This window comes from Microcebus murinus, chromosome 2 (assembly GCF_040939455.1).
Source record: "Microcebus murinus isolate Inina chromosome 2, M.murinus_Inina_mat1.0, whole genome shotgun sequence".
NCBI lineage: Eukaryota > Metazoa > Chordata > Mammalia > Primates > Cheirogaleidae > Microcebus > Microcebus murinus.
In genome coordinates this window covers 31,395,751-31,420,433 of record NC_134105.1, presented here as the reverse complement: position 1 = coordinate 31,420,433, position 24,683 = coordinate 31,395,751, and the positions used below count along the sequence as shown (strand labels likewise).

At 37.2% G+C, this 24,683-nt stretch overlaps 1 protein-coding gene across 11 annotated transcripts in view; it reads right to left on the bottom strand.

Annotated features, from left to right (window-relative positions):
- Positions 1–24,683, bottom strand: part of CCDC30 (coiled-coil domain containing 30) — a 137,505-nt gene that overhangs the window by 81,627 nt on the left and 31,195 nt on the right. For 3 of the 11 annotated variants that reach the window (XM_012748465.3, XM_012748467.3, XM_075997193.1), the window contains exons 1-5: positions 12,757–15,273; positions 11,717–11,815; positions 9,671–9,796; positions 7,915–8,052; positions 1,866–2,035 (exon numbers count right to left, since the gene is read on the bottom strand). The exons of 4 other annotated variants lie outside the window; for them this stretch is intronic. In XM_012748465.3, the coding sequence (XP_012603919.1) occupies positions 1,866–2,035; positions 7,915–8,052; positions 9,671–9,796; positions 11,717–11,758 (476 nt within the window). In that variant the 5' untranslated portion in view covers positions 11,759–11,815; positions 12,757–15,273. 4 more of the 11 variants (XM_075997212.1, XM_075997217.1, XM_075997221.1 and 1 more) reach the window with 4 other exon arrangements.

Below are 24,683 nucleotides of genomic sequence, written 5' to 3'. Positions count from 1 at the left end.
CCCCTTCTCCTTTCCTGTCTTCACACTCTATGCTATACATGCATTGAGGTCACTTTCAGGACCTCAAACACATCATGCTTTCTCTTGCACGTGTCATATCCCTCCTGAAAATTATTTTCCCATATTTTTGCTTGACCCTTGATTACTCATATTTCAGGACTCAATTTAAGTTTTCAGTTCTTTAAGAATATTTTCTGATTCATTAGCTTGGGCCTGGGCCCCTGCTTTGTGCTCCCATAGTATCCGGTACTGCCTTATTTAACTATCTTGTTTAACATCAGACAATGTGGACCATGAGGATAGGAACTGAGTCTTATTTTGTATCCTCAGTATCTACCTATAGTACCTGGCCACATAGTAGATACATAGTGTGTGGTTGAATGTGATTGTGTTATGGACCTGAGATAAGTGGAGGCTGTGAAGAAGGGCACAGGAGATAAGCAAGCAGGAAAACATTGTGAGAAAAGGAAAGAAAGAGGCATATGGCAGATACATATACTTCTCACAGTCTTAGCTATGGGAAGCAGACTGGACCAAGTCATGGAGACATGCAGCAAGGAGCTCTTTAGAGGGAAGCCCGGTATCTTTCTCATGGCAAGGTTCCTCACCTCTAGATGAATTAAAACCACAGCCTTGCTCCCTGTGGCAAGTATCCCTGCCAATTGCCCCAAATCAGCTGGGTAGATATTTGTCAGCTTTGATCATTAATGTCAACTTCTTCTGGGAAGAGCTTTCAGAATGACCATTTCACCTCCATTGCCACTTATTCAATCTAGGTCACTATCTCTTCATGTGTCACTCGTATATGGATTAATTGATCTGTCTTCCATCTCCAATTCATCTGATATAGACATACCAGAACGATCTCCCTCAAAAACCCTGTAATGTACCACTGCAGCGCGCAAGAACTAGATTTTCTTTTTCCCTACAGCATACCTAAACACCGTGACCTAGCTTCTTAGCTGTCTGCTCTAGGGACCACTGTCACCCCTTCCCACCATCTCTCCAATGAACTCTATTCACTTCTGCAACCAGGTTTCACGATTGTGAATCCTGGACTCAAAGCTTACTCTAAAGTTAAAAGCAACTTTCAAGAGAGCATAAGATTCAAAGTCCCAAACTGTGAAAACAGTCTCCTTCTACCTTAGAAGATTTACAAAGATATAAATTTGGCTATGGTTAGACTGTATTTCCCCAGTTCATTGATAAGTATATACTTTAATATGGTATATATGTCAAAAATGACATCTATTGTTTCCTTTTGATTTAGTTCTAGCCTTTTGCCCATACAAAATTGATTGCATCTATTATTGTGCCAAAGCAGGGTAGTGCATTTGCTCAAGGCTTCAAAAATTTCTGTGAAAGAAAGGTACTTTTGGTGAAAAAGTAGAAATATAAGAGTTAGAAGGTAAGATTACAAAACAAATAAATAAATAAAAGAGAAAGGTTCTCAAAACTTAATTATCAGATACAATGTTAAATAAAAACAGCAAAAACCAAATCTCTTTGCAGAGTATAGTCTTAATTACATAAAAATATACATATATATGTACATTTACACAAAAAAAGAAAGAAAAATTAGAATGTTAATATCTCTCCCTGGTGGGGAATTAAGGGTTATTATAATCTCTTATACTTTTCCATGCCTTCTAAATGTTCTATAAAAAGGATATGTTTATTTTAAAAAGCATGAAAAAAAGTTTTAAAATGTAATAATACATCAAAAGATAAACTCTTTGGAGAATTCTTATAACTAATTTTCAACTCGTATCATTTGGAAATCAATGTCAAATTCTTATAATGATCAAGCCAAACAAAATGTACCCTGCCAGTAGTCAATGTCATAGGGGATTTTGTCAATTTACCAGAGTTCCTCTCTCTCTTCCTTTGGGCTTTGAATCTCTACTTCCAAAATTGGTACTTTAGACACAGGATCTTTACAGATATTTTCACTTGAAATTAAATTGTCAGTTGCAGTTTCCTCCCCTACAGTAAAATGATTTAATTGTTCAAATTCTTGTAAAAGCTTCAAGACCTGTAAAGTTAAGTGAAAAGACATTCTATTTTGCAAACTCTTCTACATAGCTGTGAAAAAAAATACTGATTCCACTAAGTGTTTAATTATTGACTTAAATAATATTAATTGACATCCTAATTGAAGTCTTATTCCAATTTAATTTAATAATTTGCAGTTGTTATATAACTTAATCCATTTTTACCATAAGCATAAGGGTGTTCAGATTCATAATTTTTTTTTAAAAAAAGGTATTTTTGGTTTCAAGTGCTGTTTAGAATTTTTTTCTACCTTTTAACAAGCAAAAAGATCTGATCTATAGAGTTTTGCACTATTAACACACAGTTTTGTTCTCAAGTTTTGAATGTATTTCATTGATTCATAAAAGCAATATTTATATTGCTGCAAGAAACCATTAGAAAGAATATTAGAAATATATTACAGAGAACAACTTTCTTCCAGTCTGACCCTATTTATTTGAAAACACTTAAACTTGTAAAGGCTTCCAGACTAACAGTGGTTCTCAACCTTTAGCATATAAAAGCATTACCTGAGGAGTGTATTAAAAATGCAGTCTTATGTTGCAGACCCAACTCTGAGATTTAGAATCAATGGTCTCAGTTGAGAAATGAAAATTTGCATTTTAAATAAGCCTTCCAGGTAATTCTGATGCAAGTAGATGCTTTGAGAGTCACTGCCCTGTTGTATGATTTGGTAAAACATTTGTTCAGGTGTTTTGTTTTGTTTTGTTTTTCAGACAAACAGATTCTGAAGATTTCCTTTCTTAAAAGGTTACTCTTTATATCTTCGTGTAAAATCAAAGAACACCTCCCTCATGGAGTAGAAAGAGTGGGTGGGGAATGGTTCTAAGAAAGGAAGATGGATCCCCATCAAAGGATTGCACTAATGTAGATAATAGCCCCCTGACTCACATTCTGAGTCTCTCTGAAAATGCAAATCTTCTATAGTAACTATGGTTTGATTCTGAGAACACAATGAATTTAATTCTAAAGATCAATTTAAGTTTACGTTAAGAGATCCCTTTGTTTGGTTTCCTATGCCTTTTCAACTCTCTGAAGAGAAACTATAGTGTATGAGATGGATTCTAATCTCATAAATCCATACAACTCCAATGTACTATAAACTTTCCAGGGAAGAAGGCTGGCCTTGAACTGGGCCTTTGGGGATGGATGGATGTGGATGAGTGAAGAAGAGACTACCTATAGTACATTTGAAGCATGGGAGCAACATGGTCAAAGGCATTGACATAGAACTGAGTATAGAGAAATTTGTGGAGAAGTGATAAGGATGGTCTTACTGAAGTAGAGGCTACAAAACGAGGAGCTGAGGAAGTAAGGCAAGATTGAGGGGGAAAGTCACATTATGAAGGAACTTGAAAGATGATTTTCTTAATGAGCTTGCATCATTTTTGTAAGCAGGAACAAACATTCCAAAATGCTACTTAATCACTGATATTTATGACCATTGTAAAAATGTAAGCATCACATATAATAAATGCTAGTTTCTTAAGAAGTAAAGAAATACACAACAAATCTATGTCTGGTGGCTTATCTCCTATGTTAAAACATTCCAAGCCTTTAGACAAAGTTTCATGTCTTTAACCAATTACAATCCAAAGAATCTTTAAACTCACCTATAACCTGTAAGCCCCCCGCTTTGAGATGTCCCACCTTTTTGGGCCAAACCAATGTATGCCTCCCACGTATTGACTGATGACTTTACCTGTAACCCCTGTTTTCCTGAAATGTATAAAAACCAAACTATAACCCAGTCATATCGAGTCCACTTGCCCAAGGCCTCTTGGCAGTGGCTCTGGGTCATGGTCCTCAAATTTGGCTCAGAATAAAAATTAAAATTAAAAAAAATTAAAATTTTAAAAATTTTAAATTTTTTAAAATTAAAAAAAAGAAGTAAAGAAAGGTAAATGGTGGAGTTTAGATTTGATGTATAACAAACTGAGAACTGCTGAAGATTTCTAAAGAGGATAGTGACACCAACATTGAGCATTTTCTAGGTATTCTGGATTCTCGCACGACAAACTTGGCAAATATCCTAAGTGGGTGAAAGCTTTGCTCTTTATCATGAAGAAAGTTAAAGCCATAGGACCATCCATGACATGGATATTGTAGAGCAGGAACAACTCTCTTCCACCGCCTTCTCCCTATCAAAATTTTATCTTAGTGATATAGCTTAATCTACTAAGCAGCCATATTTAACACACTGCTATACTAGAAAAAAAATTTTTTCCTTGGGGCCATGGTGTTTTATTATGAAAATAGAATAAAAACTTCAAAAACAAATAATCCTTTCTAATTTAATGAAAAATTTGTTATTTTTTTATTATTTTCTGTGTGTGAGTTATATGCAACTTGAAAAATATTTCTTGTGGTTCCCAAGGTGAAGAGCCGTGTGAGTTGCATATGCTCCATGAGGCCCTGGGCTCAAAACTAGTGTGAGTTAAATACAACTCACATGGCAGTCAATTTGTTAAATACCATAGGAATTAGCTGATTGTTTCACTTTCTGATTGAGGCCTTAGGGTAGGATAGAAAGAGCAGAGGCTGAGAATCATCAGGTACTTGGAGTAGTTTAATATCCCTGGGCCTTGGTGCTCTTTTGTGTAAATTGAGGGAACCTGCCTACATGATTATACCCATTTCAGCTCCTGTGACTAGGAGTCAAATAAAGTCTGTGAAATGAGAGCTTTAATAAATACATTATTCTGATGCAGGTATAGGGGGAAAAACAAAAACAAAAATACCCCAAATACATAAGATCCAACTTCTTCAGCCATTCTTAGCAAAAAACTACCTTTGTCTAAAGCATTCTATAGTCTGAAGAGAAACTGAAATCTAATTAAAGAATCAAAGATTCAAAACAGAAACTTTTAATGAGTTAAAGCTTGACAAGAAACAGAAAACATGGTCTCAAAGTATAATATCACTCCACAAAATATTTTTAATTGCAATGAGAAAAGTAATAACTTCACAGTGGAGAAATCTAGCAGATAGTACCTTAACCAAATAATCAAAATTAATATCACGAGTAATGGAACAAAAAAGGTCACATCTCCTGATAAAGTGAAAAGGATATAATATCATTTCTGTAGTATTCCTGCCAAAAAATGGGTAACCTTAATTATATTGTGAAGAAACATCACACAAACCAAACTGAAGGACCATCTTCAAAACAAACGATATGTACTTGTTATGCACTGCATGTTTGTGTTCCTTCAAAATTCATATGTTGAAACCCTAACCCCAGTGGGATGGTATTAGGAGGTGGGGCCTTTGGAAAGTAATTAGGTCACAAGAGTGGAGCCCTTATGAGGGGATTAGTGCCCTTATAAGAAGAGACAGGAAAGAGCTTGCTTCCTCTGTCTCTGTTCTTGGCCATGTGATGATACAATGAGAAAACAGCTGTCTGCAAATAAGCAAGAGTGTCCTCACCAGACACCAGATATGCCAGCACCTTGATCTTTGGCTTCCCAGCCTCCAGAACTGTGAGAAATAAATGTTTGTTGTTTAAGCCACCCAGTCTATGGTATTATGTTTATAGCAGCCTGTACTGATTAAGATAGCACTCTTCAGCCAGGCACAGTGGCTCACGCCTGTAATCCTAGCACTCTGGGAGGCCCAGACGGGTTGATCGCTCAAGGTCAGGAGTTCAAAACCAGCCTGAGCAAGAGTGAGACTCCATGTCTTCTAAAAAAAAAAAAAATAGAAAGAAATTCATTGGCCAACTAAAAATATATATAGAAAAATTAGCCGGGCATGTTGGCACATGCCTGTAGTCCCAGCTACTCGGGAGGCTGAGACAGAAGGATTGGTTGAACCCAGGAGTTTGAGGCTGCTGTGAGCTAGGCTGACACCACGGCACTCTAGCCCAGGCAACAGAGTGAGACTCTGTCTCAAAAAAAAAAAAAGATAGCACTCTTCATGAGTGCTATCATGAAAGTCATGAAAGACAAAGACAGACTGAGGAATGGCTGCAGATTAAAGGAGCTATCGAGACATGATAATTAAATGCAATGTATGATCCTGGATCTCAGACTAGAAAAAAAAATTGTTCTTCTTTTACTATAGATTAGATAATAGCACTGTGTCAATGTCAATTTCCTGACAAGTCTCTACTTGTACTGTGGTAATATAAGATGTTATTGTTTTTTGTAACACACAGAAATATTCAGGGGTAAAGAAGATTATGTCTCCAACTTACTCTCAAAGTGCTCACAAAAAAGTACTTCTGTGTGTGTGTGTGTGTAGAGGGAAAGACAATGATAAGGCAGACATGATACTATGTTAACATTTGGAGGGCGAAGGTATATGGGAATTCTTTGAAAAGTTTCTTTTGAAACTTTTCTGTAAGTCTGAAATTATTTCAATATAAAAAGTTTAAGAAATAAGAAGAGATCTCCAGATTACCAGGGTAGAGTTCTGGATCTCTTGATTTTATATTATATTCTTCTTACCTCAGTTCATTCTTTGTGTTACCTTTTCCAACGATATTTTGAAAGACATGGTCGTCCTTTAATTGTATAATGTGATGATAACTCACATTGCTGACAAGGTCCCACAAACAAAGCTTAGTTGTAGGCTATGCCCACATATCTACCCTACCTTCCCAGGCAGCAAATAACTACATCCTGTCCCAATTCCTCAGCAATCTGCTCCGTTTCCTAGAGTAACAACTATGCATAGGATAAATTAGGCTTCGATTTAGTTCTTTACCTCACACATGGTGTTAAAATATAACCTAATATATTTTTACTGCTGTGTTCAAGCTTTTGCTCCTTAATCTTTAATCTAGATCAAAAGAGTGATTAAGGAAGGGAATTTTCAGTGAGGAGAAGATGGTTATAACCTAATAGTTGGGAGCCTAGAAATTACACTACAGGCAACCTCTTCATCTAGTATTGTACTAACCTTGGTCTGGCAGCCTTTTTGGTTTTTGTTTTGTTTTGTTTTTGTTTGTTTTTAAAGAGAGGAAGTCTCATGTTGTTACCCAGGCTGGAGTACAGTCGATATTCATAGGCACAATCATAGTGTCATAGTGCATTGCAGCCTTGAACTCCTGAGCTCGAGTGATTTTTTTTTTTAGACAGAGTCTCACTTTGTTGCCCATGCTAGAGTGAGTGCCGTGGCATCAGCTTTGCTCACAGCAACCTCAAACTCCTGGGCCCAAGCAATCCTCCTGCCTCAGCCTCCCGAGTAGCTAGGACTACAGGCATGCACCACCATGCCCGGCTAATTTTTTCTATATATTTTTAGTTGTCCAGTTAATTTCTTCCTATTTTTAGTAGAGACGGGGTCTCGCTCTTTCTCAGGCTGGTTTCAAACTCCTGACCTTGAACGATCTGCCCGCCTCAACCTCCCAGAGTGCTAGGATTACAGGCGTGAGCCACCGCGCCCGGCCAGTGGAAGCCATTTTTGAACTAGAGGAACACACTGAGGTCAGGACATTTAAACATTTTTGTAATTCTAAGTATAAACTCAATTCTCAGTGTAACTGAGAAAGATGCTTTGATCCCAAGTTTTTAAGTTAGAGACATTACAATATGTGCTCCATACATTATGTGCTCCATACATTATTGTGCTCCATACAATATGTGCTCCCAAAATTAAATTGGTAGGAAGTTGATTTAAAGTAAAAAATTCACAGATTAATCCTAAGTGCCAAGTACTGGTGGAAGTCTGAATATTTATCCTGAAATAGAGCTTGATTTATAACCCATACTAGATGGCAATTTATTCTATAATAATAAAAAGAAACTTTAATTTCTAAATCATCTCTTACTTAAAATTAATTTCATTTTATTCTATGCTCATAAAAGATATGTTAAATATTACACATTTAAATACTTAATAATTCTGTCTCACCTTTGTTTCTAAATGAGAATTCTCTCTTTGTAGCAAGTCATATGCTATTAAGAAATGGTCTCTGCTTTCCACTGTTCCGGAAAGATTTTGAATTTCATTATATAGGGATATAAGTTCTGACTTTGATTTTTGTAATTCCTGATTAAGAAATGAAGATATTTAGTAGAATAAAATAAGACTATATCCCCATATTATGGGGAAATATTTCTAAAAAGGAATCTTGAAATGGTCCTGACAAATTTTTTGTTTTAAATATTCCAACCTATCCTTCTGGCAGACAAATTCCTTTTTTAGTAGTTAAAACAAAGTTTTAAATTCACATAGCTAGGAAGTCATACAGCTGAGATTCCAAACCCATGTCTATCTGACTTCAAACTTTGTGTTTGGCTTTTTATTTTTAAAGATGAGATCTCACTATGCTGCCTGGCTACTCACAGGCATGATCAGGCTACAGACTCGAACTCCTGAGCTCAAGCATTCTTTCTGCCTCAGCCTTCCGAGGGGCTAGGACTACAGATGCACAGCACTGCATTGAGTTTAAACTCTGTGTTCTTAACTACAAATTATGCTGCCTTACGTAATAATGTATATCCAGTGACTTAATCATCCAAGGTTTCCTCTAGTCCTCTGATTTTTTTCATATCCATGAGAGAAAACACTTTGGTTAGATGTGGATTTTCATCAAATTTTTACATTGATGCCATGGAATATTCAGTGTTTGATTGGTAGAAGACTAGGGGCTGAGAGTCAGTCTGTGGTACCCAATGAGGGGAACAGGTTATGTACAATTTACTTTAGGTGAGGAGCTACTTGGCATTTTCCCAAAGCCTTGAAAACAGAGGGGGAGCTAAATGCTGATGACAAAGGCTTGGCCAAAAAGGCAAGAAGGTATGGGGAGTGCAAAACCATAGGAAGAGGGCAAATGGTATTGATCTTCTATCTCATTTCACTGAAAATTACTGTAGGTCATTCAGATGTGATTTGGGTCCATTGCATTGGCAGCCACCTACCCTGAAAATTAATTGTCATTGTCCTCTAAATTGCTGATCTAGACTTTTGTGAACTCACTTCCAAGTCTCTCTTCAAAATATAGGTTGATTATATCTCCTGATAATCTTTCCAAGATGGCAGGATAAGAGGTTAAAATGAGAGACAAGTCCATGACACCATATGAATACCATAACAATCAAACATTTGCTACTTAAAGGACTCTTTGGCTCGTGCTGGTACTCAGCTTGGGAAAACAACAGAGCTATCCTATTATTATTACTAGAAACACATATTCTATAGTGCTATGGACTTAATTGTGTCTCTCCTCCCTCAAAATTCATATGTTGAAGCCCTAATCCCCAATATGACTTGGAGATAGGGTTGATAAGGAGGTGATAAAGGTCAAATGAGGATATAAGGGTGGAGCCCTAATCTGATAGGGCTGGTGCCTTTATAAGAAGAGGAAAAGACACCAGAGCTTGCTCTCTCTGTCTGTCATGTGAGGACACAACCAGAAGGTGTCCATCTGCAAACAAGGAAGAGAGCCCTCACCAGGAAGTGAACTTGGCAGTACCCTGATTTTGGACTTCTCAGCCTCCAGAACTGTGAGAGAATAAATTTCCATTGTTTAAGCCACACAGTCTGTGGTATTTGGTTATGGCAACCCAAGCTAAGACATACAGTTATAATTTATTTTAAAATGATAACATGAAATCCCTAAATTAGAACTACACCAAGAAGAAAACAAAACACTACATGGCAATACCTCATTTTTAACTTTCAAGGCCGTCTGTATAGTATTAAGATCAGATACCAATTTCTTTCTCCTCACTCTCTCTTCTGATGACTCACTTTCAAATATTTCAATTTTTTGTTGGCTCATTTTCAATATCTGTAAAAATCATTTTATATAATTAATTTTATATACAATAGCAGTGTTTCCTATAAATTTTGATAATAATTTTCTGCCCAACTCAATCATAGAGTCATCTAGGATATTTATGAACCTATAAAAATTAGTTCATGCTATCATAGCTCATAAGATATGTGTTTTTCTCCAAGCCCATTTACACAACTGTAAAATGTAGTAATATTTGTCTTACTTCTAGCCATCACAGTAGGAATAAAATGTGATTTTGAGAGTATTTTATAAAATATAAGTACCTACAAAATATAAGGTATTATTGAAATCTTTCCAAATTACTTGATAATGATTGGAGTAATAATGAGAGTGGTTACTATGTGTTGGGGGTTTAGCATGTCAGACACTATGGTAAGTGCTCTACACGCACCATCTCATTCTGTCTTTCCAGGAACCCTATGAGATTGGAATTATTATTACATTCTTTTTACAGAGAAGAAACATGAAGCTTGGATGTGTTAGGTAATTTTCTCAAGGTCACATAGTTAGCACTGGGATTCAAACCCAAGTCTAACTTAAAAGCTCTCACTTTTAATATCTACTCTATTCAGCCTTCTAAAGTGCATTTTCTCTTGTGTACAAAAACCTATCATGTAATTTAATTGATATCAAAATGCAACTTAGTGAACACAGAGTGAAAATTGTGCCAATTCCCTTGATGATCATTCTGTCATCAAGTGGTGGACCCCTCTCCACTGTAAAAGCACACCTGTCAAGTGCACTAACTGCATGCGGTTTGCTCAGTCAGAAAGCAGCATGAAACTGACACATCTATACTCTGTAAATTGGGAAACGCAGAATGATATGTTGGAAAAGAGCCCTAGTAGTCCTATTCTACTGTTTACCAACAGTGGGATCCTGAGCTATTTACTTCACTTTTCTTAGCCTCAGTTTCCTCATATGGGACATATATGGGTACCTTGCTCATAGAAAATGCTCTGTAATGGTAGTTTATGTTATTATTAGATTATTCTGAATTTTCACATTTATTCTTCAGTGAGTCAATACCTTTTAAATCATCCTTACAATTTCAACATATGAGTTTTAGAGATAAGGTCTTGCTCTGTTGCCCAGGCTGGACTGTAGTGGCCCAATTATAGTGCATTGTAACCTCAAACTACTTGGCTCAAGTGATCCTCCCACCTCAGATTCCCAAGTAGCTGGGACTACAGGTGTGTGTCACCATGCCCTGCTAATTTTTAAATTGTTTGTAGAGATGAAAGTCTCACTATGGTGCTCAGGCTGGTCTTTTTTTTTTTTTTTTTTTTTTTTTTTTTTTTTGAGACAGAGTCTCTTGCCTGGGCTAGAGTGCCGTGGCGTCAGCCTAGCTCACAGCAACCTCAGATTCTTGGGCCCAAGCGATCCTTCTGCCTCAGCCTCCAGAGTAGCTGGGACTGCAGACATGTGTCACCATGCTTGGCTAATTTTTTCTATATATTTTTAGTTGGCCAATTAATTTGTTTCTATTTTTAGTAGAGAACGGGGTCTCACTCTTGCTCAGGCTAGTTTCAAACTCCTGACCTCGAGTGATCCGCCTGCCTCAGCCTCCCAGAGTGCTAGGATTACAGGCATGAGCCACCGTGCCCGGCCTAGGCTGGTCTTGAACTCCTGGTCTCAAGCAATCTTCCTGCCTTGGCCTCCCAAAAGTGCTGGGATTTCAGGCGTGAGCCACTGCACCTGGCTCTAAATACATATTTAATGGGTTCCTTCCTGACTGACTACTCCTGGGAAGCCTTATTGTAACCATGGATCACAATCATAGGATGTAGATTTGTCCTTCCTGAAAGTGTGCTTTCCTTTGACTATTTTCACTAATTCTTGAGCCCCCTTTTGGAGTTTGCCTTACCTGTATTAGAAAACGTAACTGAAAATTATCTTTTTATTTCTTACCTCATTCAAATCTTGTACTTTAATTGTCTCTTGACTTTTCATACCGGTTTCTCTTCTGTCTTCCTATATTACTGATAACTCAGGCTCTAGGATGGAAATCTTCATCCAAATAAATCACCAGTTAAAATACACGCGTGTTATTTTTTTTTTAAATACTGACAAAATAAGCTACATTTCTTAAGCATCCTTCCCTGAGGCTATACCTCAGAAATCTCTTCCTACCAACATGTTTTCCTCCTATCTTGTCTTGGATCCGTTGGAGAGTTGCTTTATTATGGATTTGAGCCTTTGCTGTTGTTTGGCAGCTGGCCCAAAGGGAACAAGCATTAGAAAAATACACCACAGAATCTTGATTATTCTGAATTAATCAAATTGCTAATTAATCCTTCTTATGTTCAATGTCAATAAAACAAGAATAGCAATACCAAACTGATGAGTTGGAAAGAATGGGGAATGCTACTAGAAAAATGGACACTAAAACCCTAGTGTAACTTTTACAGTTTCTCCCATCCAGTGGTACAGATAAAAGACCTAGTGAAGAAGCATGCCAACTTCGCAGCACTGCACAGGATATGGGGACAGATACATTTTTCCTCAGAGCAGCTTCTTCCTCTTCATCAGCCACCATTTGCACTGGTGAGCATTTTTTCAAATCCACACATGACGCTGATGCGTGCAGCACTCAAGGCAAAAATTCCCTCAGCCCCACCCTGAGATGCTTCAGTATAAAGTAGAAGAAACACCTCGATTCTTTAAAATTAAAACTCCTCTTGTTTTCCTTGTGTTCTTTTGGTATAAGAATGCCATATATTTTAATGCTATGACTTTTAAAAGATAGCTTTTCTAAAAAATATATATTTGAAATTTACCATAACGTGTGCCATACTGAATACATTTAGGACTTTAGGCAATGTATATCCTTCATGAGACCAGTGACCAAAATTTAAAGCACAAAAACACAGGAAAGGGGCAGCAAATAATTTAAGAAATGGGCAATGGGATATAGAAATCTCTGGGTGGCTGAAGGGAGCCTACCTTACCTGTCAGCCAGCAGTAATTAAAGGGCTAATGAATGCTTGTTAGTGAATTGTCTCATTAGCATAGGGTAGCCACCAACGACTCCGGAGAGCAGTGTAACAGCTCAGAATTTTCCATTTTCAATGTTCTACTCTCTGAACGGTGGGGGATCATCTAAGGCTCTGAACTGTGCCTGCTAGGCACAGCATGACAAGTTTTATTGCCACCCCCCACGTGCTTGCACGGTGCTGTGCCCTCTCACAGGCACAGTCAAATGCAGGCACTGTTAAGAATAAAATAATGCCCAGTCATCACCTCCAGGTGGAGGCAGTTTATGTGCTCAGTGCTGGGCATGCTATAGTCCCCAAATAAATCCCCTGCATAAATCTCCTCTATAAATCTCCACAAGAGTTGGTATGGTGTAGAAAATGAGCTCTAGGCCCAGATAAACCTGGATCAACTCCAAGCTCTGACTCTTACCTTAGTCAAATTCTCTTAAGTTCTGATAAATATGAACTAGGAATACTCCTATTTACCTTGGGTGGGGGCGGCTGTTACAGGGATTAAATAGGACTATGTTTAAAGCGATTATAGGACTACGTTTGTAAGACTCCTAGAGCAGATCACACAGCACATCATAGATGTTCAACATATTATGGCCATTATTATTCATGACAGATACCTGGCATGTCTTCCATTTTAAGCATTTTCTCTGAGAACATGCATACTAACAGCACTTATGGTCTATTTGGTGATAAATCTGTCTTCATATAGAAATGGGTAAGGAACACAGTCATATCTTAAGGAATCTGCTTGATATAAAGGAGTGATTTTCGAGATTATTTTTCCTTTTTCAGGCACTCCCTCTCCCTTTTATTTTCAAAAGAATTCTTATGGAAAAACCCTCTACAGAGTACCCAGAACTAGAGCTTTCTCTGATTAATATGGAGGTAGAAGACCTAGAGCTTTGCATCTGTGGAGCATCAGGGATCCTTAGAACACTATATGAAAACACCACTGGCAAAAACATGGGTTTTGTAGTCAGGTTGAGATCTGAAATCTTGACTTACACATTTATGAATTTGTGATCTTGGTTTCCTCATCTCTAAAGCAGAGTGAACAACACCTACCTCACAGAATTTCTGTTAACATCAAATGAGTTGTTAAACCCCCAGCAGAGTCATTACAACACTGTTGATACTCAAATATTACTTTCCATCTGTATTAGACAGGGTTCTAATATAGAACCAATAGGAGACTTTATATATATATGACATATATTCTAATATATATGTGTATGTATGTGTGTGTATATATACACATATATATACATATATGTATACATATATATGTATACATATACATATATATATATTCCCAGTCCAAAGGCAGGGAAAAACTAACAGCTTAAGCAGTCAGGCAGAAAGAGTGAATGCTCCCTTCTTCCACCTTTTTGTTCTATCTAGGCCCTCAACCAACTAGATGATGCCCACCCACATTGGGTAGAGCAATCTGCTTTACTCAGTGGATTCAAATGCTAATCTCTCCTGGAAACACCTCACAGACACACCCAAAAATAACACTTAATCAGATATCCAGGAATCCCATGGCCCAGTCAAGTTGACATATAAAATTAACCATGACACCACCCTTTTACTTCCTTTTAGTAGGAAATAGGAGAAAAAAGTACAGTAGTTCCCCCTTATCTGCAGGGGATACCTGAAACCATGGACAGTATCAAACTCTCTATATACAGTTGCTCTTTGGTATCCAAGAGGGATTGGTTCTAGGTTCCCAGCAGATACCCAAATCCATGGATGCTCAAGTCCCTTATATAAAATGGCATAGTATTTTGCATATAACCTATGTATATCCTCCCATATACTTTTTTTTTTGAGACAGGGTCTTGTTCTGTCACCCAGGCTGGAGTACAGTGGTGTGATCATAGCTTACTAGAGCCTAGAACTCCTGGGCTCAAATGATCCTCCTGCCTCAGCCTCCCGAGTAGCTGGGACTATAGGCACACATCACCATGCTAATTTTTTTATAGAGACAGGGTCTCACTATGTTGCCCAGGTCTTGAACTCTTGGTCTCAAGCAATCCTTCCACCTTGGCTTCCCAAAGTGCTAGGATTACAGGCGTGAGTTGCTGTGCCCAGCTCCTCCCATACATTTTAAATCACCTCTAGATGACTTACAATATCTAATACAACATAAAAGCTATGTAAATAGTTATTCTACTGTATTTAAAAATGTATACTATTTTTAATTGTTGTATTGTTATTTTTTATTGTTGGTTTTATCCCTAATATTTTCAATCCATGGTTGGATGAATTCATAAATGTGGAACCTGCAGATACAGAAAGCCAATTGTACTGTTTTTTCCTATACATACATCCCTATAATAAAGTTGAATTTATAAATTAGGCATAGGAAAGATTAATAATAAACAATAAAAGAGAACAATTGTAACAATATACTATAATAAAATTTATGTGAATGTTGTCTCTCTTTCTATATCAGAATATCTTTTGTACTATACTCACCCTTCTTCTTCTTGTGATGATGTGAGATGATAAATATCTACATGATAAGATGAAGTGAGGTGAATGATGTAGGTCAGTGGTCCCCAACCTTTTTCACAACAGGGACTGGTTTCATGGAAGACAATTTTCCACAGACCTGGGGCAGGAGGATGGTTTCAGGATGATTCAAGTGCATTACATTTATTGTGCAGTCAAACCTCTCTGCTAATGATATCTGTATTTGCAGCCACTCCTCAATGCTAGCATCACTGCCTCGGCTCCATCTTGGATCATGAGACATTAGTAGTGCAGTTTATACTAGGGTTCGTGCTCCTATGAGAATCTAATGCTGCCCCTGATCCGCCAGGAGGCAGAGCTTACGTGATGATGCAAGTGATGGGGAGCAGCTGTAAATACAGATGAAGTTTTGCTCACTTGCCTCCAGCTTATCTCCTGCTGTGTGGCCCAGTTCCTAACAGGCCATGGACCAGTACCAGTCTATGGCCCAGGGGTTGGGGATGGACCACAGATGTAGTTATTGAGATGCATTAGGCTACTACTGACCTTGTGATGATATGTGAGAAGTAGGATCATCTGCTTTGGGTGATCCTGGATCACTGAATGATGATGTCAATGGTTGGGTGTCAGGAGCAGAGGTATTGATGACTAATAAGCAGGTACTGTGTACAGTGTGGATATGATGGTCAAAGAGATCATTGATGTCCTGGCCAGAATGGCAGGAGATTTCACCATGTTACTGAAAATGTCATCCAATTTAAAACTTATGAGTTGTTCATTTCTGAAATTTTCCATCTAATATTTTCAGACTGCAGTTGAATGCAGGTAGCTTAAACTGCAGAAAGTGAAACCCAGAATAAGGGGGAACACTGTGGTCAGTAATCAGGAAGGAATGACTACAGGTGGTGACCAAGTACCCGTCTACAGGCTGAAGATCCATGTCAGAGACAGCATGGTACTAGGTCAACATCTGGAAAGAAGCTCATGGGAATAGGCTGTTTATTCCTTACCTACTGACTACAGCACTTAGTTCACTTAATTCCTCTGCTGAGAATGATCCTTTAGGTAATAGCTATTGATATCACCATCATCTGGCTGCCAAGTGTAATCAAGGAAGCTCAAGGCTTCTCCTTCAGGAAAGATTAAGAGAGAACTTAGAGGGTAAAATCTGTTTAGTTATCTTTTTTTTCCAGGAAATGACTTTAAAAAGTCATTTAACTCTAATTGATTAATATTCACTGAGAACCTTTTCCAGTTTTCAAGATTTCTACTTGTTAACACCTTTAGGCCGGGTGCAGTGGCTCACACCTGTAATCCTAACACTCTGGGAGGCCGAGGCTGGTGGATCGCTCAAGGTCAGGAGTTCCAGACCAGCCTGAGCAAGAGCAAGACCCCCGTCTCTACTATAAATAGAAATTAATTGACCAACTAAAAACAAACAAACAAACAATATATATGTGTGTGTGTGTATACACACACACACACACACACACACACACACACACACACACACAAAGAAAATTAGCTGGGCATGGTGGCACATGCCTGTAGTCCCAGCTATTCAGGAGGCTGAGGCAGAAGGATTGCTTGAGCCCAGGAGTTTGAGGTTGCTGGGAGCTAGGCTGATGCCACGGCACTCTAGCCTGGGCAACAGAGTGAGACTGTCTCAAAACAACAACAACAACAACAAAAACACCTTTAAAAGGAAGAAACATTTATTTACAAAGTTCCTCATTAGCCCATTTCAGATGGCTTTATGTGGGAAAGTGAAAGGATCATCAGAGTCAATATAAATCTTTATTATTTTATAGACATATTTAATGTCTTGATGATACGGAAAAGAAAACTGGTTTGCACCACAGCCTAGAGGATTGAGATTAGACACAGAAAAAAAATTCTGATAATTAATGTTAAACATTAGAGAAAACAGCATGATCTTTTCTGAATATCATTTAAAATAAAAAAGAAGCCAATTTATCCAGAATCTCAAAGATAGCATTTATCATGGAGGTAGATTAACCAGATATTCTCCAAGGATTTTCTCCAAGCTCAAGAATTCTTTAATACAAAGGGCCACATAGACAAAGGTACACCTCTGATATCTCCCTTTAAGCGAGTACTTGCCAGACTCATCCCAGGCAGCCTCTAGCAAATGACTGAGCATGGTGGGAAGACTAAGACCTGGCCAACATAGAATTCCTCTAAAAGTTATCATTGTTCCAAAACTTGCTGTTGGGCTGGCTGAGACTTTCTCCGAGCTACAACACAGTCTGAGGCTCTTCCTATCCAATCTTTCTTCCTCCTCTGTCTTCCTTTGCAGATTTCACACCTGCATTGTGATCTGAAGGCTTTCCCTGCCCATGTCTGCTCTTTTCCTTCATCCTTCACAGGTACCACCTGTGTAGCATCTGGCAATTATAAGTTCATCTTGGGGCCTGCTTAGCAGATCAGCCTCCTTCATGTGGACATATGGATGACAGAACAAGGTGTGGGCCACAATCATGGTCACCACAAAGACACACACACACAATGACCATATAAGAAGTCAAAGAGGATCAGGCATGATGGCTCACACCTGTAATCCTAGAACTCCGGGAGGCCAAGGTGGGAGGATCGCTTGAGCTCAGGAGTTTGAGACCAGCCTGAGCAAGAGCGAGACCCATCGCTACTAAAAATAGAAAAATCTATCAGCATCGTGGTGTGCATCTGTAGTTTCAACTACTCCGGGGCTGAAGCAAGAAGGTCACTTGAGCCCAGGAGTTTGAGGTTACAGTGAGCTATGATGACACTACTGCACTCTACCTTGGGTGGCAGAGTAAGACTCAATCTCAAAAAAAAAAAAATAGTCAAAGACTTTAAGCCATTCTCACACAGGTAAGGTCTCTAGAAATATATTTCTGTTTTGGCAGACAACTTATCAGAGCAATCACACCTCTCCTATCCTGCAATCAGTTTGTTCTAGACTTTGTTGTCACTTGAAAGGGTGGAAGAAATGGGGTGGAAGGATTAGCTACCATGATTACCCTCCTTCCCAGACACAAAAAGAAAAGGCAATACTGGACATCATTATCTTTTTCCTAGAATGTCAGAAGGAAGAATGGAAGAGTGAGATTTGCGTGAGAGATTCACTCTGCTTTTGTTTATTTTTTCAAAATATTAAGGGGGTATAAATATTTTTATTACATGATAGCTTTTATAATGCTTAAATCAGGGTTATTAGTGTGCCCAAGACCTGATGAGTGTTCATTGTACCTATCAGGTAGGTTTTTACCTCTCTTATTTATGTTTTGTATGAAAAGTTTTACCTTCTAAAAACTATAGGGTTTCATGTGTACAATACTTCCTTTCAATTATTTTTAACAAATTATTATCCTATCAAATATTTAAAATCACCTTTCTTCTTATTGATTTGTATATTCACTCATTCATTCAACAGACAGTTATTGAGTACAAAATATGCCTTGGTGCTTTGCTGAGTCCTGGGAATATTTATTTTTTTATTTTATTTTTATTTTTTATTTTCCTCTTCCCTATTATCTCAGAGTCCTGGGAATATAACAGTAAATACTACTCCTTTGAGGTTGAAACTGCTTCTAAAAAAAAACAAGAAAAAAAAAAAACAGTAAATACTACTCTTATTCCTATTTTATAGATAAAGAAGTTAAGGAACAGATAGTTAAATAATTGTTTAAGGTCATAATGTAAGTGACAAGAGCTAGGATTTGAACTTAGGCAGACTGGCTCCAAAGTGTGCTCATAACGTCTAGACTGAACTTCTTTGATCTTCTGTGTTGCAAATAGCTCTGTGGTCCTGTCCTAGTACAGTGTCACAGAGAACAAATAGGCAGGCAGAAAAATTACACTGTAAAGTGATCAGCTCTGTGGTAGAGATGTACACTGAGCACTGAGGTAGTCAGAGGATATTCTTTATGTCATTACCCAAGTTCTTAAAATTGTAAGAAGTTTTAATGTAAATACCTGTATTTATTTTCAGGTGAACTTTCCTGGTGAGTTTTATACCCTTCAGAGTAGTTATTTTGAAAAATGATGCACATAAAATATGATAGAAATCTGTGTTTAAAATCACCTTGTGTTCTCTGTAGTGTACAATGCTATAAAAGAAAAAAAAGTATAATAAAATAAAATAATAAAAGAAAAAAAATTTTAAATAAAAATAAAATCACCTTGAGAAATGGTGAGCACATGAAAAAAAGATAATCATCTTTGGGGAACAGTTAACATCTATTCAGAGACAAGTTTGAAAATTAACTTGCATAACGGTTTGAGGCAAAAAATGTTTCATTGTATAAGTCAAACTATTTGTCTTGTGTAACTATGCAACCAATCTATGAAGAGGAATTTTAAAGTAGTTTTCATCTAATGCATATGGCAAAAATGATTTAAGCCTCCCAGGAAAACTACACTGAAGGATATACACATTACAATAAATTTTTGGTATACTTACTTAAAAATAAAAAATAATTGATTTCAAACACTCCATAGAACATGTGTAAGAAATCATTCCCTCTAATAGAGGAAAAATCCTTAGAGATCCATAATTAAAGGACCAATTTCTTTAGTTACTATGAGCACCTGGAAAATAGATCCAAATAAAAACAAGAAGAGCTAAAAAAAGGATATCAGTTATTCCCATAGTCAAGCACACGGAGTTCTGGGATGGTATCTATCACTCGTATGATTTGACAAAATGAGCCAGAACTTAGAAATTTCTAAAGGAGAAGTAAAAGACTCTCAAAACTCAAGCCTCCAACAGAAAAATATGCAATGGACATGAAAAACAGGTCATAGAAAAAGAAATAAATGGTCATGATGGAATAATAAGAATTAGAGTTTTCTTTACCATTACAAGTAGAAAAGTGGAAAAAATATAAAACAATTCTCAGACATTTAACAAGAGACATTAGAGAATTTTGATCCATTAGAGAGGGGGAGCACTACAATGGCCAAGAATTTCTGCTTGGAAGCACTTTCCATAATGTAGTGTTATGAGGGGAATCCTATATAGAGTATAGCACTTTTGTGGAATTGAGGAGACAGAAAAGGAGTTCAGAAAGGTAAAATGGCAGACATATGTGGGGAAAAATACCAGAGAAAAGGGAGCCACACAGAGAAGAGAACTGCTGAAATCTGCAGAGGATTTTCCTGAGTCATTCCTGAATACTAAGCCACACACGAGTAGAGCAAAACTCCATAAAGACAAGCAAAGAACAATGAGAGAGTTATAAGGACAACTCTCAGAGCCCAACGGAGTTGGGAAATGTTTGAGTTCTGACCAGCCAGATTAGAGAGTCCTTACTGAACATCAACATTCACACCTTAAGAGTAGGACTATTCTAGCCCTAACACAAAAGCTTCTATATATACAAATCTGCCAAAGAAAGCGTAAAAACAATCCAGAAAGAATCAAGCTATTCAGCAAATAACTCAATCCATTGTGAAAACAATTTTCATTTTGAGACAAAGTATCACTCTGTCACGAGGGCTAGGGTGCCATAGCGTCAGCCTAGCTCACAGCAACCTCAAACTCCTGGGCTCAAGTGATCCTCCTGTCTCAGCCTCCCAAGTAGCTGGGATTACAGGTACATCCCACCAAGCCTGGCTAATTTTTTCTATTTTTAGTTGCCTGGCTAATTTTTCCCCCTATTTTTAGTAGAGATGGGGGTCTCACTCTTGCTCAGGCTATTCTCAAACTCCTGACCTCAAGCGATCCTCCGGCTTCGGCCTCCAAGAGTGCTAGGATTACATGTGTGAGCCACTGTGCCTGGCCTGGAGAAATTCCTAAAAACAAAACCTACCAGGACTAGATTGCAAAGAAATAGGAAATTTGAATAGACTATTAAGGAGATTGAATAAAAATCTCCCAACAATCTTTGCTTTAAAACACTACTTCATTGAAATAAGGAAAAAAAAAAAAAAAAGAAGAAGAAAAAAATTAAAAAAAAAAAAATCTCCCAACAAAGAAAAGTCCTGATGGTTTCACTAATGAATTCTACCAAACATTTAAAGAAGAATTAACGCCATTCCTTCTCAACTTTTTAAGCCTAAGGAATACTTCCTAACATCACCATTATCCTAATAGCAAAGCCAGATAAAGATACAAGAAAAGTAAACTATGAATCAATATCCTTTATGAACATTGATAAAAAAAAAAAAAAGTCCTTAACATACTAGCAAACTGAATTCAGTAGCATATTAAAAGGATTATATACCATGACCAAGTGGGATTCATGCCTGGAATGCAAGGATGTTTCAACACATGAAAATCAACTGATGTAATATATTACTATATTGATATTAATTGTATTGATGTAATATGTTAATACCATATTAACAGAATGAACAAAAAGAAATGATCATCTCTATTGATGCAGAAAGAGTATTTGACAAAATTTTTGGCATGCATCTTTCATGACAAAAACGCTTAACAAACCTAGAATAGACAGAAGATGCCTCAACATGATAAAATTCATATATGAAAAACCAACAGTGAACATTACATTCAAGGGTAAAAGACTGAAAGCTTTTCCTCTAAGATCAGTCAAGGATACCTGCATTTGCCATTTCTATTCAACATAGTACTAGAAGTCTTAGCCAGAGCAATCAGACAAGAAAAAGTAATAAAAGGTATCCAAATTGGAAAGAAACAAGTAAAATTACAGTCATGTGTTACATAACAATGGGGACATATTCTGAGGAATATGTCAGTTGGTGATTTTGTTGCTGTGTAAACATCATGGAGTATACTTACACAAACATAGATGGTATAGCCTATTACACACCTAGGTCATATGATGTATTCTATTGCTCGTAGGCTAGTAACCTGTATAGCATGTTACTGTACTGAATACTGTAGGCAATTGTAACACAACAGTAAGTATTTGTGTATCTAAACATATCTAAATATAGAAAAGGTAACATAAAAATACGGTGTCATAATCTTATGGGACCACTGTTGTAAATGCAGTCCATTATGTGTCAGGCACATGACTGTATCTCTGTTTGCAGGTGATATGCTCTGATAAGTAAAAACTCTAAAGATTTCACCAAAACAACAACAACAACAACAACAAAAAACTCCAGTAGAGCTAATAAACAAGTTCAGCAAAGTAGCAGGACATAAAGTCAAAACACAGAAATCAGTTGCATTTCTGTACACTGACAATGAAAATACAAAAAGGAAATTAAGAAAGCAGTTCTAGGGCCGGGCGCTGTGGCTCACGCCTGTAATCCTAGCTCTTGGGAGGCCGAGGCGGGCGGATTGCTCAAGGTCAGGAGTTCAAAACCAGCCTGAGCAAGAGCGAGACCCTGTCTCTACTATAAATAGAAAGAAATTAATTGGCCAACTGATATATATATAAAAAATTAGCCGGGCATGGTGGCGCATGCCTGTAGTCCCAGCTACCCGGGAGGCTGAGGCAGAAGGATCACTCGAGCCCAGGAGTTTGAGGTTGCTGTGAGCTAGGCTGACGCCATGGCACTCACTTTAGCCTGGGCAACAAAGCGAGACTCTGTCTCAAAAAAAAAAAAAAAAAAAAAAAAAGAAAGCAGTTCTATTTACAATAACATACAAGAGAATAAAATACTTAGGAGTTAATGATATAGGTAACAGAGTTGTACAATGAAAGCTATAAAACATTGCTGAAAAAAATTAAAGGAGATGAAAATAAATGGAAAGATAGCCCATGTTCATGATCAGAAAACTTAATATTGTTATGATGTCAATGCTACTGAAAGCTATCTTTAGATTCAACACAATCCCTACCAAAATCCCAACATTATTTTTTGCAGAAATAGAAAAGTCTGTCCTAAAATTCATATGAAACCTGAAGGAACCCTGAATAGCCAAAACAATATTGAAAACAAAGAACAAAGTTGGAGAACTCACACTTCCTAATTTCAAAACTTACTGCAAAGTAACAGCAATCAAAACAGTGTGGTATTGGCATAAAGACAGATATATAGAACAACAGCATAGAAAAGACAGCCCAGAAATAAACCCTTGCATATACGGTCAAATATTTTCCAACAAGAGTGCCAAGACCAATGAATAGGTAAAGAAAGTCTTCCCAGCAAATGGTGCTGGGAAAATGGAGCATTTGCATGAAAAAAATTAAGTTGTACTCTTACATTACATTATACATAAAAATTAACTCAAAATGGATAAAAAAAGACAAAAAAGCTAAAATTATAAAATTATTTAGAAGAACACTTAGGAGAAAATCTTCATGACAATGGATTTGGCAATGATTTCTTGGATATGACACCAAAGACACAAGCAACAAAAAAATAAAAAATAAAAATTGAACTTTATGAAAATTAAAACCTTTGAGCATCAAAATAACAACATCAATAGTAAAATGTAAACCTACAAAAAAAGGAAATATTTGCAAATCATATACATGCTAATAGATATTAATATCCAGAATATATAGATAATTCCTAAAACGTATAACAACAACAAAAACCCTGATTCAAAGGACTTAAATAGACATTTCTCCAAAGAAAATATACATATGGTCACTAAACAGCTGAAAAAAATGTTAACATCACTGATTATTATGGAAATTCAAAGCAAAACCACAATGAGATACTACCTGCATTAGTCCATTTTGTGTTGTTATAACAGAATACCTGAGGCTGAGTAATTTATAAAGAAAAGAGGTTTATTTTGCTCATGATTCTGTTGGCTGGCAATTTCAGGATTAGGTCGCTGCATCTGGTGAGGGCCTCATGCTTCAACTCATGGTGAAAAATGGAAGGGGGGGCAGGCATGTGCAAAGAGATCACATGGCAAGACAGGAAGCAAGATAGAGAGAAACTGAGAAGTCAGGTTTCTTTTAAACAACCCACTCTCAAGGGAATTAATTGAGTCTTTTGAAAGCAAGAACTCACTCACCCCCGTGGGAGAGCATTAATCTATACGTGAAGGATCCACCTCTATTACCCAAACACCTCCCACTAGGCCACACCTCCCAATACTACCACATTGAGGATCTAATTTTAAAATGAGTTTTGGCGGGAACAAACCACATCCAAACCATACTACCATCTCACACACTTAGGATGACTACTATCAAAAAACCCCACAAAAACCAGAAAACAAACAAATGTTGGTGATGATGTGGAGAAACTGGTACCCTTCTACATGACTGGTAGAAATGTAAAATGATATAACCCTTGTGGAGAACAGTATGGCAGTTCCTAAAAAAAATAAACATAGAATTACCATAAGATCTGATAGTTCTAATTCTGGATATATATGCCCAAAAGAATTGAAAGCAGTGACTTAACATATATTTGTATACTCATTATTCACACTAGGTAAAATGTGAAAGCAACCCAGTGTCCACTGAATTCCATAGAGAGCTGCAGAAGCTCTCAATGTA